The sequence below is a fragment of the Chelmon rostratus genome, chromosome 20, assembly GCF_017976325.1.
Source record: "Chelmon rostratus isolate fCheRos1 chromosome 20, fCheRos1.pri, whole genome shotgun sequence".
NCBI lineage: Eukaryota > Metazoa > Chordata > Actinopteri > Chaetodontiformes > Chaetodontidae > Chelmon > Chelmon rostratus.
In genome coordinates, this window is record NC_055677.1 from 12001279 (window position 1) to 12016571 (window position 15293).

At 41.1% G+C, this 15293-nt stretch overlaps 1 protein-coding gene across 2 annotated transcripts; it reads left to right on the forward strand.

The window, feature by feature from the left end:
• The first annotated feature begins 5720 nt into the window (after positions 1 to 5720).
• On the forward strand, positions 5721 to 12913 carry LOC121624236 (suppressor of cytokine signaling 6). Of its 2 annotated transcripts, none has more exons than XM_041961876.1 (3): positions 5721 to 6064; positions 6525 to 6594; positions 7783 to 12913. In XM_041961876.1, exon 3 carries the CDS (start codon positions 7909 to 7911, stop codon positions 9517 to 9519), a length of 1611 nt encoding a protein of 536 aa, XP_041817810.1. In that variant the 5' UTR covers positions 5721 to 6064; positions 6525 to 6594; positions 7783 to 7908; the 3' UTR covers positions 9520 to 12913. The 2 variants fall into 2 exon arrangements, with proteins under 2 accessions (XP_041817810.1, XP_041817812.1); XM_041961878.1 differs by having other exon boundaries at positions 5721 to 5894.
• Positions 12914 to 15293: the final 2380 nt, after the last annotated feature.

Sequence of the window (15293 nt, forward strand, 5' to 3'; positions counted from 1 at the left end):
ACCACCTTTACCCTTCCAACAATGACACTGACAACTGTCGTCAAACCTTTTTAGGGCAAGGACTTAAGTTTAGATCACAATTGATCAGATTATGTCCCAAGAAATCCTGTCTGTGGGTGGCCTTTCTGTCAACGGTGTTCGCGACACGACACATGCGATGCTTCAATTTGTGGGGTGTCTCTTGCCTGATCTTTTGAAATGTTATGTAAACACGCTGCAGCAATTTTTCTTGTCAGGGTCATCAGTGTTTCAAGGCATGTTTCAGAATCACTGAAGGCTTTTGCTTAAATACTGCATGAAGTTTTGACAGCAGCCACCTTATCCTGTCATTAAATTAATCTCCTCAAACACTGACGTTCTCAAAAAATCAAAGTTGATGTGCATCGCCTCTTAACACAAGTGCAGCATGAATTCTTTCCTGCGTGTCAGTTAATCCAATTGCACAAGATCTCACACTTGAGATGTGATGTGGCTATGATCAGCCGACAGGGTGATAATTAACAAACTTAGCAAACAATGATTTGATATGATAATAATATAATCACACAGCTTTTGAGAATTCCGTAAGGATTTAAGCCCGTAATTAATTTGGCTGCATACTGTATGTTCTGTCACCTTTGACGAGTTTGAGAGGGGTAAAAGGAAAATGATAATTTGTGCTTTCATAAACCATTCCTGTTTTACTTCAGCACATAAGTACATCTTAGCAATATCCCACTCCGGTTTCCCCTCAAGTTACTTCAAATTAAGGTGCAACATTTTTCTCACAGTCTTTTAAGGCAAACAACACACGTATATATGCTTGTTCCAGAACTACATTTATCATATCTACTGCACACTGAGCCAAATATTCAAATCCAGGATGCTGTTTTTATATAGCTGCACCATCGCATTATAAAAACTATTTTATTCACACGTCCCTGTAATTGTGTGGTTATGTCTTCAAACCTTAGCATCATATCTTGACCGCAATTTAAAATAATGTTCTGTGAGTTGGAGCAGAGTTCAACCTGCACAACATGAGTCACTCTGATGGACCCGCCAAAGGGTCCATTGACCTGAGGAGGAAACAAGGTGCATTCCATTTCCACCAGCGTCTGATACCATATATAGGACTGAGTTTGACATTCTAAATGAGAATACAGAGACAGAGACACCCAAACAGCCGAGGAAGTCTTCTTTACTCAGTGGAAAAATACATAGCTCTAGGTCAGACCAGGAGCTCTCGATAGCTGTTGAGTCTGCACCGAACACTACATCCCATCATTTCTGTTTGACAACCACTGTGTGTCTTGGATCATTTGTTAGCATGGGCTGCAGACAGGGAGCAAAATGTCACTTTAAATGAATGAAAACACAGCATGTGTGTCGCCCAGACCTGTATTTCTGACCATCGGACATATATGCTTTTCTCCCTGATGTCTTTTCTGCTGTTTTTGACAGGTTTCCCTGATGTCCTAAAAACTGCACTTGTCCCCTCATTCACATCCCTTGTAAACATCTTAGTGACTCTTAGCTATAAGTACATATTTTGTGTTCTGCACTTTCAACCTTTAATTGTGTTTTCAGATGCATTTATTTTACATCAGGCTAACTCACTCAATGCTAGAAATCACCTTGGGATGTTAATGAATTTAAGCTTGATCTCCAAGTGGAAATCATGCCAACAGAAATACTTTGAAGCCTGATTTACTCTCAGAGCCTCTCGGCCTCTGGATGCTCACCATGGTTAATGCTGATCATGAGTCATCATGATCCTGACCATACTGGCCAACCTGGACAGAAGTCACTACGCTGCTGATGCATTTAACTTTGGAGATCAATGGTAGAGACTACATACTGTATATACAGAAAATAAAAGAGGTATGACTGTATGGTTTTTCACAGAGAAGTTTAAACCTGGAGCAAAATCACAACAAATTAGGGACTGTAAGAAAATTATGGGGATAGAGAGGCAGAGTGGAATCTTGTATTTTTCTTCTTGAAAAGCATGGCCCTCTAAAGTATTATTAATATTTTCTTCGGTACCTTTCCTTGAAAATATCTCAACAAATAGTAATCAGTTGGTACAACTTGTTTCACTTAAATACTAAAAAGGCAAAGCATTAAGAATTTAAGATGGTGTAATGTAATTTAAACCTTAATATACGCATTAATGGAATCATAATTTTCACAATTGCTACCAATGTATACATAAAAAGTGGAATTAACCATTTCCAGATATATGGCAAACATAACAAAATTATGTATATTCTAGAATAAAAAGAAACCAAATAATAGGCTAAATTTGAATGGTAATATTATATTGGCCAACTTAATGGTGCTTTCTGTTATGATGCAGATTCATGTGAACGAAGGGACAAATAATGGGAGAGATAAAATTTAATGACTCACAGGCATGAAAATAGCATGTGTATTGTGTGTTTCTTATGACTGATATTTGTTTTACCCAGTTGAACGTGGATGGAAAAAGCAAGCCATCAGACAGTCAAAGAATTTTTGTCTCCTCACAAGCGATGGCCAAAAACTAAAATTGGGGCTAGTAAAAATTAAAAGACTCTCCTGTGCTCTCCAAAAAGAAACAAACAAACAAAAAAAAAACTACCCATCAGTAAAAAGTAGAAATACCCCCCCCCCAACATTCCAGTAATAACTTCCATACAGTCTCTTTCAGCACATTCAAGGACATTTAAAGTGCCAAAGAAATGTTGAAGTAAGCTGAGCCATGTACAGTGAGTCTATCACCAAATGTTTCAGAAGGGCTGCTGGGCTAGCGGATCCGTTGTTGCCCTCGTAGCATTTCATGCATAAAACAAGGTCAAATCAGCTAATTAATCATATCATTATTGTAAATGTCTAAAATTCAGCACCCCATATGGCGACAAATGCACGGCGGTACTTCAAGAATAGCTAATGTGAAATCAAGGGTGAGGTTAGAACAGAGGCAAAGAACATAAGCAAGCACAGACGATGAATTCATTGTTTTTAACCAGGCAGCCGTTTGGACGGAGCTCAAATCTCTGTAGCTGAGTCATTACATTGTATGTGGATGCACCTGCTGCAACAGTAATTAATGCACAAACTTTGAAGACCTCTTACGTAAGGAGGGAAAAAGTGAAGTGACGGACTGCTTCAGCCGTGGGGCGCTCTTCGAGTTTTAAAGAATGCAAAAAGAAAAATGAATAAGCTGAAATCACAGTGAGACACAGAAACAATTAGGCAGAAGTGTGGACATCATCCTTGCCATAAATGCTGTATTTTGAGGCGATGTTATTCCACACAGTCATTCCTGAAACAAAACCAAAGTGGTCCCACTGGCCCTGTCACTGCCTGACATGCCTGCTGTACCCGTCTTCCGCTCCGCTGCAAGTGTTGAGGACATGAGGGTGGGCACCGAGGGGCCCCCTGACAATCCCCCATTGGCACGGGAGTCAAGTCAAAGGACTCAGTCCAACTGAAGCAAGTGCAAAACATATTGTGCAAATAATTTATGGCTGATACAGTGTTCATTTGAAATTAAGATGAAACGCGAGGGGCTACATGTAGAGACGTCTCATTAAACAGTTTGGCCCTCTCCGTGTGCACAATGTTCCATCCTGACTGGAGGTTCGGCGCTTTTGAGTCGTGCTTATACATAAATTCAAATTCTTTTGGAAATATTGATCTTGAGAGAGAGCGAGAGAGAGAGATGCGCTAGACACCCTCATATGTTGTGCTGTTTGGCAACATCATGCAGATCGCTACTGCATTCCTATCAAACTGCTAGACTTTAATTTATGTAAAATCTAAACAGGCTGCTAATAGTAGCTATTTGATCTGTTTATCCTGGCATGACAAAACAGGCTGGGTTATGCCCACAGCTGAATATTTACTTGTTTTTACTGTCTGGCAACAAATATCAACCGCACTAAAGTTTGTTTGTCAGGTCTAATTTAGCTTGTAGAAACATTGCATCCTTGCTTCCCAGTGTCCTTGGTGCTATATCTAAGAGCTGCCAGCCCCCCCCCACCCCCACCCCTCCACCAGCCCTCCCCTCCTGTGCCAACACATCAAGTGAAGGCAGCCTGATCAACCCTAATAGGGCCTGGTAATTAGAGTCTTTGCATAGAGCCTGTCTGCACACAGCTGCCCTAAGCAGGTTGGCGAAGGACTGCCATACACTTGACAGCGTGGAAAAAACAATGTAATGTTCAGTATATGGACCAAATTAGTCTGGCAGTGGTAAACACAATCTACTTTAAAACAATACTGACACTAATTAGGCAACCAATGTATCATTTCAGAGTTCAAGTTTTAGTTGGTGTATCAAATACGTGAAAATACTTGGAGAGCCAACTTGATGTCTCTGGAATACAAATTAGAAAGACCTTCCTGAGTAAAGGCTAAGCACAGATGACTTTTGGGGGTGGGAGCGGTGTAGTGGTTGATATTTCTACAGTTATCTGATATCTGTAGTGGAAAATCCAAACCTGATTATTGCACTCGGGGATAGCTATATACTGTTTTTTCAACATCATGGTGTGAACTGCAAGCAAACAAGCAGAAAACAACGAAAAAGAAAGTTTGCTTTAATCTATAGCTAAAAATAAAAGGTTCAGTTTCATTTTTGGTTATCTTCATAAGCAGCTGCTGTCTTAAATCACTGACTACTACACAGAACTACAGAACTCGTAGGAGGCAATTAAGAAAACAAAATCACTCTTCATTATGCATGTCACACTGAATCTTCCCATGTTACAGTCTCCTTAAGAAAAGTCCAAATAACTTCATGTATTTTAAAGGCGCGCTCTGTGGGAGTTTAACTGCACCTGACCAAAATAATTCCAAGCCATTCATAAAAATGCTAAATTATTTCAAGGACTGCACATCTAATAATTTTGGGTGGCACAGGGAGATGGTTTTTGTCCCTGCTATTATGACTGAACTGAATTTGCACATTTCTGCAGCAACTAGTTCCAAGTTTCGCTATTATACTTGTTCAGTCTGTTTTTCTGTGGTGAAGCACATTCATTGCTATTTATTTCCGTTGGAATGACCTGTGTGTAGTGAATTTTTATGTATTGGCGCGCAGTGAGGCCGTTTTACATCCTCCTTGCTTAGACACTTAAGAAAGACAATAAATACGGTGTTATAGTGCCAACCGTTGTTTGACACCATATGTTTTTATTCATCATTTAGGCCTATTACGTATGCATTCATGATCTATTTCTTGAGTTTTAAGACTCAGTGTTTGTTTCCAGCAGAGGTTCACAGAGCATGAGTGTTTTTTGTTTGCTTGTTTGTTTGTTTTTTTGCAACACCTTGCTTACACAGCTCTACCACATCCTTCTACCTTTTGCAACTGAGCAGCCCCATTTGATGATATTTTAAATGCTTTTCACCTAAGAAATCAGCCATGGGTTATTTTAGGGACTGAACTTATTCACTTCCTTGCCCCCAAATTTTGTTCTTTGGGTCATCAAATCCTCTTTTCTAACCTAACCCAATAAATACAAAACATTATGTTTGGCATTAACATTGAATGTTAACATATTTCACAGATTAGGTCTGTTTTTGTATGTATTTTTTTTTTCATTGATTTTATGAAAATGTGCCCGTGATTTCTAAGTGTTTGGGCTGCCTCTGCCTCTGGGATGTGAAAACTTGCTGTAGCTGCTGTGTGTGGCTGCTTCGCTGCATCTGAATCTGCTCGCACAATTCAACAGGCAACAAAGGAAGAAAGGAAGAGGCCGTAAGCTACAAAGTGTTAGCTAGCATAGACTGAAAAATGCCACCTTGTTGTGTCATTCTAGTCGGCAATGTAGACCCGCACTTTTAGAGAAGGACCTAATTCGGCCACGTAAGCTCTTTATACTTTGGTTCGGGCGCAGAAGCTGACGAGAGAGAAGCTAACGGTAATGTTTTCTACAAACGTTAACAAAGCTAGCTGATTGGCTTAGGTAGTAAGCTAGCATTAGCCGAGCTAACGTTAGCCAACAGTCGCTAAGGAGCGAGCTTTGTTGGCCAATACAAATGCCAACACCTCTGGGTTATTTCGCCAAGTAAGACAAGCAGAAGTGATCGGGTAAGAGACAATATAACGTGCATATTTTGAAAAATGTTTGTGGATACAGATTTAGTTTGGAAGTAATAGATATGCTAGCAAACTAACTGGTTGTTAGCCATTGGTGATAGCATACAAGCAAACCAGTATATATTAAGTAAGCAATTTGTGTTGAGTAACCTTATTTTGTTTTTGATAGTTATAAGATTTAAAGTGTACAAACTGAATCGTAGTTACAGCTTACAGTTTCACAACATTGCAATTAAAGTCACACACTAACAAGCGCAGCTAAGCTAAAGGCATGCTGTTGTGTCCGTAGGCCTTGCCAGGTCAGGACAAGCCATGCTAACCCTGGCTTTATAAGCACACACTGTTTGTTTCATGTTATTATTATGTAGGTACATGTTACGTGTTGTTCGCTTACAAAATCGCGTGCTAAAAGTGTGGAACTTTTCAAATGAGCTGCCTTTGTGTTTCATAGCATCAAATGAAAGGTGGTGGAAGTGGAACTTGACCCATCCAACTGAGTCACCATTTTCCTGCACATAATGGTGAGTAATCAGATTGCAGCTGTCTTGATTATCAAGCAGCTTTATTTAGGTGCTTTAAGTGGCACGTGTCTTTAGATACTGCTACAGTCGCGATTTGCCAAACGCTTTTTTTATTTAATTATTTATTTTTTAACAGATGGAACAGCAGTGATTGTTCTTTACTTCATAAGATCATGACCGTAATACAGTGTGGTCAGTGAATATTTGTACAGTGACACATTTTCTATTGTTGGCACATTGTTTTCAAAATGAAATGATGGCTGTGAGGTGCACATGCAGGCTTCTAATTATATGGCTGTTTGAAGGTGTTTACATCTGTATTTGGGGAGAAGTGTACAAACTATAGTCGGTTTTATACATAGCCCATAGTAAACAATGCAGCAGGAAAGTGATCCTAAACACACAGGCAGAAAAAACTGAGGAGTGTAAAGGGATCAACAGTGGCAGCAGCACAGGTCTAACAGAGCATGAATTGGGAAAATACCAAGCGTCTGTTGATGGCTGTGGATCATCGACCTTTAGCAATCAGCGAAACAAAGGATTTGCAAAAAAGTGATTCTGTTTTATATTTATGTAATTTGTCCAATTAAAATTGTCCCCCTAAAGATCAGGAACTGTTATGTAGAAGTGCCACAATTTGCACACACCATGAATGTAAACAATTACCTTACACCTGAAAGTCAGCACTTTGATCGCATAATCACTGTTTGATTTAAAATCTGTGGTGCTGGTCGTCCAGAGTTTAGAGCTGAAACGATTACTCAGTCAACAGAAAAATAATCTATTTTCTTAAGTGATTAATATATTTAGTTATTTTTCAAGCTAAAATGTCAAACATTTTCAGGTTCCAGCTTCTCAGCTGTGAGGATTCACTGCTTTTCTCTCTCTTATGTAATGATAAGCTGGATGTCTTGAGTTTTTTGACTGTTTGTCTGTCTGAGAAAACAAGAAATCTGATAACTTAATATCAGGCTTCAAGAAATTGCAATTTGCATTTATGATTTCTGACTTTTTGTAGATCAAATGATTTATTGAGTAAATTATTTTTAGTGGCAGCCTCAACCGACTTTATACAACAAAAAGTATTCTGTTATTAAATCTTTTCAGTGTGCTGTGATATGTGCGTTGCTTTCTGAGGCACTGGAAGACTAAACGTAAAATATGTTTTGTTTTTGTTTTTTCCTGCAGGGTTTGATGGCTCCACTGTATGCATGACTTGTTTCGTGTGGCCTGATGGGAGGACATTGTGGATAGTACTTTCATCAGGATACCAGGAGAGCCATCCCATGCCCCCACTTTGGAGGGCCTGTCAGAATGAAGAAGATAAGCCTTAAGACCATCCGCAAGTCCCTCAGCATAAAGGGCAAAGAGGAGGGTGACTTTGTCATGCTCCAGCAGCCCTCGGTGACTACAGAGTTTTCCAAGGAAGAGTCACTTTTTGGGGGCTGCTACACCAAAGAGCTTTCTGGCTGTGACCTTGGTGGTGAAGAGGACAAAGGGGGCCAGAATAAGGGCCGCTCAAAGAGTGAGGGCCTGATGGGATCTTTAAAGAGGAGGCTGTCTGCCAAGCAGAAAGTGAAAGTGAAAGGCAGCTCCTCTGCCATAGGCTCAGTGGATGACGACGACACCTTCTCATCCTCATCTGTGCCCATCAGCTTCAACGAGGTGAAAGCCCAGAGACCCCTGAGATCTGCATCCCTACGGAGTCACCATTATAGCCCCTCACCGTGGCCTCTGCGGTCAGTCAACTCTGATGAGGCGTGTATCAAGATGGAGGTAAAGGTTAAAGCCATGGTTCACTCTCCCAGCCCGAGTCCCAACTTAAATGGTGTCCGGAAAGAATTTCATGATTACCAGATGGAAGGGCTCTTTCAGGACCAAGCAGAATCCTTAAAGAATCTCCAGCAGCCACAAAATGGTGAGCTGCATCTAAATATTGATGAAAATGACGTGCCTGTGGTGCTGGGGTTGACTCCCCAGGACTACATCCAGTACACAATGCCTTTAGATGAGGGAATGTACCCGGAAGGGTCCCACTCCTTCTGCCTGGACAGCTCCTCTCCTATGGAGGTGGTGACTGAAGCGGACAATGGATCCCTCCACACAGACCAGGGACAGGAGGAACATGAACTGGTTAGTGGGATGCCTCCGGATCTCTTTATGGAAACCTCAGTTAGTAGTCTTCTCATTGGTTCCGCTGGTGTGATGCTCCAAAGCTCTCGAGTAGAGGTCCCACCTCCCCTCTCTCCACTCCTGCCGCCCATATCGAGTAATGGACATATTCCTAGGACTTTTTCAGGGTTCAGCTCTTCAGACAGCCAAGTTGCTGAGAGGGTAAGACACCACCTCAACTTTGACCCGAATTCAGCTCCTGGGGTCAGTCGGGTCTACGACTCGGTCCAAAGCAGCGGGCCCATGGTCGTCACCAGTCTGACAGAGGAGCTGAAGAAGCTGGCAAGGCAGGGCTGGTACTGGGGCCCCATCACACGCTGGGAGGCAGAGGAAAAGCTGGTCAACTTGGCTGATGGTTCATTCCTGGTCAGAGACAGCTCAGACGACAGGTACCTTCTCAGCCTGAGTTTCAGGTCCCAGGGCAAAACCCTCCACACCCGGATTGAACACTCCAATGGACGCTTCAGCTTTTATGAGCAGCCTGATGTGGAGGGACACACATCCATCGTTGACTTAATCGAACACTCTATCAAAGACTCAGAGAATGGAGCTTTTTGCTATTCCAGGTCTCGCTTACCAGGGTCTGCAACCTACCCTGTCAGACTAACCAACCCAGTATCTCGGTTTATGCAAGTGCGCTCCCTGCAGTACCTTTGTCGCTTTGTCATTAGACAATACACAAGGATAGACCTGATTCAGAAACTGCCCTTACCTAACAAGATGAAAGATTATCTGCAGGAGAAGCACTACTGAGGACACAGAGATAGGACAGTGGTAGCAATTTGCACTTTTGTGTTCAGTTAAGAGATTTAAACAAGGTTTACAGACAACCACAGTTTTGAGATGATTGGTTCTGGTGGCTCTTGATTTGTGTCCAGGTGACTCTGTCACTGTAAAGTCCTCCATTCCACTGTTCTGGGTTTTTTTGCTGGTCTTAGAAGGCTCCACTTCCAGAAACACAGGCCTGCACATAGTCTACTGCAAAAATACAGCAGAGGTATACAGCCAAGTTATCTTAGTTGCATACATGAAGTGCAGAAATTAGACATGCATGGTGATGTATGGTTAAGTGTCACATCCAGCTGTGCAAGTAGAGCACATTTCCATAAATTTGCCAATTTGAAAATTCATTCAGTTTTTATCCACTAAATTGTACATTTAAAAGATGGAACAAGTATTGCTACGATCAAATTTAAAGCCTCTTGCAGACTGACCAATTTTGACCATCTTTTGCATTTTATTACCTGTCAAGATTTTGCAATGTACCCCTCTTTTTCAGCATGACCAGACTGCAAATGAGAACATCATTCTGCTTTTATACTATGCAATTAGTCAAACAGCAAGGCTTCATTGTACAATAAGTGAAGATGGCCAGCCTGTGATTTTCATGTTAACCAGATCTTTGCTCATTTACAGACTTGACTCCTGATCCAGTTGATGCTGTTTATTCAAGTATTTTTTGACTGTCATGGCATGGTACTAACTGACATACTACATATACAGTTGTGCCCCAGTATGCTTAGACTGGTGCTGGCTTTGTTTTTGACTTTGTCATGTTTGTTGCTTTCAGTTGTACTGTACAAACATGAAAATCCCACCCCCTGTCGAAAAGCTTTGCCAGGTTTATTTTAACATATTGTTGCAAAAGATGTCTAAAATTTGCCGGTCTGTGAGAGCGTTTGACTTGTTTGGTCAGCGAAGTAGCCTTAAATTGTATGGCTGCGTATAGCCATTATATAATGTGTGAGCCTAAAGGTACTGTCGATGCTGGATTTTAATGTGCTGTTTGTTGAAACAGCATCAAGTTGATGTATAAACCTTTTAGAAATATATTAACATTAAAAGTGAGATCTTTCTGCATTAGGAATGTTGCAAAAACTGCACCGCCGCTCAGGCCTAACAACTTTGTCACTATCTGTAATGCTTGTACCTGCATGTAGTAAAGGCTTTAAGACTGTCAATTAATGGCACTATAGAGCTCCTTTAAATGAGAGAAGATGTCACCGTAAAAGGGTGAAAGATTTTGGCTGTGTTGTTTAAGCGCAACTCTGAGTAAAAGGCTGTTTAATGCACAGTTGCATTTACTTTAGGCAGTTTATAAGTAAAGAAAATTGCCCTCAATTAACCTCCAACTGAAAGACAGACCTCTAGTCAATAGACCTGAATCTGTATGAAGGGATGGCCGTTTCTTAGTCTCAACTCCAGCAACAAGCTGGACCCAGATCAAAGAAATCCCCCCAAAAATGGTGTGAGCTTAGGTAAAAGGACTTGGGAAAGCCAGGGTTAAGTCCTCCTCGCCTTCTTGGAGTGATGCCAGGGTTTCAGCATATGACAAAAGCTAGAGTCACAGCAGCATGGCTACATCATTGATGTCATATGGGTTTCAAGGACATTAAAAAAAAAAAAAACACATAGAATTTTTTGCCATTGCTTCTTCACATTGTCCCCACAGAGCTGCACCACCCCACAGATTGTCTCTACTTGGCTGTTGGCGCCACAGTAAAGGGAAGAGCACACAGTATGCTACGCAAGTGCTTTATATGGATACTTTGACAGGGAATTGTGTTTTCACATTATGAATGAGCATCTTTTTTGACATCAGTGTCCTTAAAAGTATTTGGAAAAATGATCTCTCAGACAACTTTGGTAGGTCGTTAGAGTATAGTTCTAGTTTTAGTTAGCTGGAAGTGTTGGTGTCTGAGGAAGTTACCCTGAGTCTAGGACAGCAGAAATTAGATAGGAACTTTGGATGGTGTTGCATGTTTAAAGACTTAGCATTTTAAAGCTTTGAGTTGCATAGGAATGAAGGCTCTAGGTTGTGTTTGGCAGTGTAGAGGGATGTTTTTTTTTTTTCTTCTGTCACAAACATTGGCTGGACATTCTGTGTACAAGAAATGTATTTTTCTTTTACGAATCCTTATGTGAGTTTTATTTTTTGTGATATTTGCCATCTGGGGAATGGGGCTGTACAAAAGGAATGTACGCTTGTTTGAGGTATCCATTTTATCTGCCTGCGGACCAGTTTCAGAAAGCATGAGAATCATAAAAACTACATTGACACATTTTTGCACTTGAATATTCTCCATTGACATGCTTGGATCCTCTCTTGCCTAGAGTTGTCCTTTTTTTAGATGGCGGTTTTGAAACAGAAATATAGTCACACGTTTGTCCCTCCGTGTTCATGTAAGTGTTTAGATTAAATCGAGATTGTTCGTGTCATATCTGTGGGATACAAAGGGTAAGGCACCAGCATCATATCAAAGCCCCTGCTAATGCTCACGAGCTGTCAAGGACTGGGATCATGGCAAGAATGTGGATGTAAATTAGATTTTACTTTTGGGTGTGCGTGTGTATGTGTTTCAGTTGAAATGTGAAAGTAAATTGTTAGTCTTTTTTTTTTTTTCTCCCCCCAAATGCAATGTTCCTTTACTTGTATTTCCATTTTAATTTGTCATCAGACTTTGACAAGCAGGAACCAGATTCATATGGTGTTGCTGCTGTGAGTTTTCTAAATACTTATTTTGTTTATTATTAAGCGTTATTGCCTTCAATGTTTGGTTCCAGAGGTTGATGCTTGTTCAGACTGCTGAAGCATTTTGAATTAATAACAGCTGTTTAGCACTTAACAAGCTCCAACGTGTTTTTCTTTTTTGTGCATCTCGGTGAGTGAAGGTGATTGTTTACAACATGTTTAGAAAGCCCCCCCACCCCCCTCCTTTTTTGTTTACCCTCTCTCACATGATCATCTTGGTACAATTTGAACTCTATTTCATTTCAATGTGTTATACACATTTGTGCTGCTTATGGATATGATTGCCTTTCTTGTATTTAACAATGGGGAAATAGAATGTCACCAATGTAGATGTATGTACACATAATGACTTTGGTTATCATCTTGGGAGAGCAAAGCAGATTTGCAACTTGTTAACAAACTGTAGTCAGCTAAAAGAGCATTAGTAGCGATTAGTAAACCCTCTGTAGAATTACCAGTTCACTCCAGTTTACATTGGTTGTCAACTGTCAACTTTCCAAAGTAGATGGTCTTTTTGTATTTTTCTTTTGGAAAAAAAAAATCAACAGTGATTTTATTGCACACTTTGGATACAGTTCAAGAGTTTTTGTATCTGCCAATTATAAATTATAAATAAAAAAAACTATATTCTAAAAAAAAAATCTTTAATTTTTTTCTTCATATCCTCATATGAGATGATTCTGAAAGGAGCGTTGCCATCATCTCTCACATTTCCACTCGCGGCTAGATTAAGCACCTTGCATTCAGAGCTCGACTCGTACCATAGCTCTGAGCCAGCGATGCACTCGACGAGAGCCCGATTGTGCTTGAAGTTTTTGTTAATAGATGAAATCATGGAGGTCTCAAGGAGTTTCTTTTCACAGTGGGTACAAATCGGCAGTTAATCCCAGAGCTCCAGTTGCCTAATTTACAAAGACAATTCAGGCGGTCTTTAAATACAGCCGAGTGAAGCGGAGGCTCTTGGGAAAGCTTAGCAGCACTGCTACCATCCTCGCTTTAACTTCACTTTAAGTCGACTCTGGAGAAACAGTGAGCGAGTTCTTGCATCGTAGAGGCGGAGGGGATGGATGGGGGGGTGGGGTAATGGTGTCAGGTTTGGACTTGGATCTGCCGAAACACGGTCTGCATGATGATGAGGAGGTAGGCTTTGTTAACTGCTGTGTCTGACAGGCCTCTCCAGGCATCTGAGGTGAAGATACACAACTGTTTACTCTCTCTGCCCGCTTAGGGATGATTTATTCATTGCACACACTGGTGGTCACATGTCATATGGAGATGCCTCCATCATAAAAGGACTCATCTCCGCCCGCCACTGTTACTTTTTTTTTTTTTTTTTTTTAATTTGCAGCTTTTTATATTCAGAATTTAGCGGGAGAGGTTTTACTTTGCTTGGAGAGTGCATCTTGTCATGATGTGACACGCCATCTCAGCGGGTTTGGATTTGTCTGCAAACATTGTGATACTCAGCCTGCTTACTTTGCCACCTCATATCCAGGATGTTGCCCACACTTACCCAGAGTTCTCCTCTTGTCTTTGAGGGGATGCAGTCACTTGACAAAATGTGATGCTGTTTCAGCAAACATTAAAATGATATAAATAATCAACAGAAATTTTAGCAGATTTTGTCCCCACAGTTCAAGTCTTATTAACAATTCATGTGCATGAAATGGGATATGCAGCTAAGAGCTAATGGTGACGTACATATGTTTATTAATAACTATACGCAGACGTATATACACAAGGTTTTGGGGTTCATGTCACAGCTTGTTTTGGATGCAGTGCAGTTTGAATTTGAAAAGTGCTGAGGCTGCATTTTAAGGTAAAGGAATATCCTAGGTCAACATTTAGGGAAAAAAACACTCAGACACTTTAACACTGTTAGATGAGAAGATCAATGCCGCGCTACTGTCGATAGATATCAAGATGCAGCCAGTTAGCTTAGCTTAGCGTAAAGACTGGCAACAGGGGGGGACAGCTAGCCTCGCTCTGTCCCACGGTAACAAAATCCTCCCGTCAGCCTTTCTAAAGATCACTAATTAACACGTTATCTCATACAGATCTGTGCAGACACACTAAAGTGTTTTACACAAAGGTACGAAGTCATTGCTTGAATTAAGTCCACCACATAAGGCACAGGGGAGATTTGACCTGCTTGCTGACTATTGTCAATTATTACATTAAAATCAGTCAATCTTGGAGTGAAAGCACATTGTAGTCCTGCCTTTTTTTCATCTTTAGTGGCAGGGCTGCCTCTAATTTCCTTCTGGATCATGCACTGTGCCTGTGAATTCGGAGTCGCAAACATGAATAGTCAAAGGCGGCGTTCGCATCTCTTTCAGCGCATAATGTCGACACAAAAGTGCTCATTTGTGAGCAAATTTCTGCTCAGTGTGGTTCTTAGTTTGAAACTGTTTACCCTGGAGAATCCATCCATCACATGTCTGCTGTCTCAGATTGATGATCCATTCCTGCCATCTGGTGCGCTGCGTGGTGCACCCATTTTTCACCTACAAACAGGGATGATGTTGACAGCTTGAATTAGCCAGCAAACATATATATCGCTTTAAATTGTCATGCCAGGAAAACATCGGTGGGTCTAGCTGGTAATGATAAAGCCGAGGTTACCTGCTGGCAACAGATGTCTTTCAGCCCAGAGTGAAAGGTTCGGCTCTATTAATGCTTGTGATCTCGTGCCAGCAGTGCCGCACACCACTGAGACCCTCTCCTTCTCCATCTATCATGCATTAGATGCCTCTGAACCCCAATTAGCCCTGTTAGAGAGGGGACTGCCTTCATCATTATCAGGTCCCCACTGAAACAACAGCTCAACGCCGTATTCATTGTGATCATTCTTCACAGTTTCCTATGTATCCGCGGAGTGTATGTTTGTTGAAGTTCAGCTTGGTAGCTACCACTCTGTGTGTCTCACACTGTTGTGCTGCACGCCTCCAGATCAAAACGCCTTTCATCACGGTCCTCCTCCAACAGCAACATC

Coding starts and splice junctions, on each gene's coding strand:
- LOC121624236 (XM_041961876.1), top strand. CDS start 7,909: ATGAAGAAGATAAGCCTTAAGACCATCCGCAAGTCCCTCAGCATAAAG.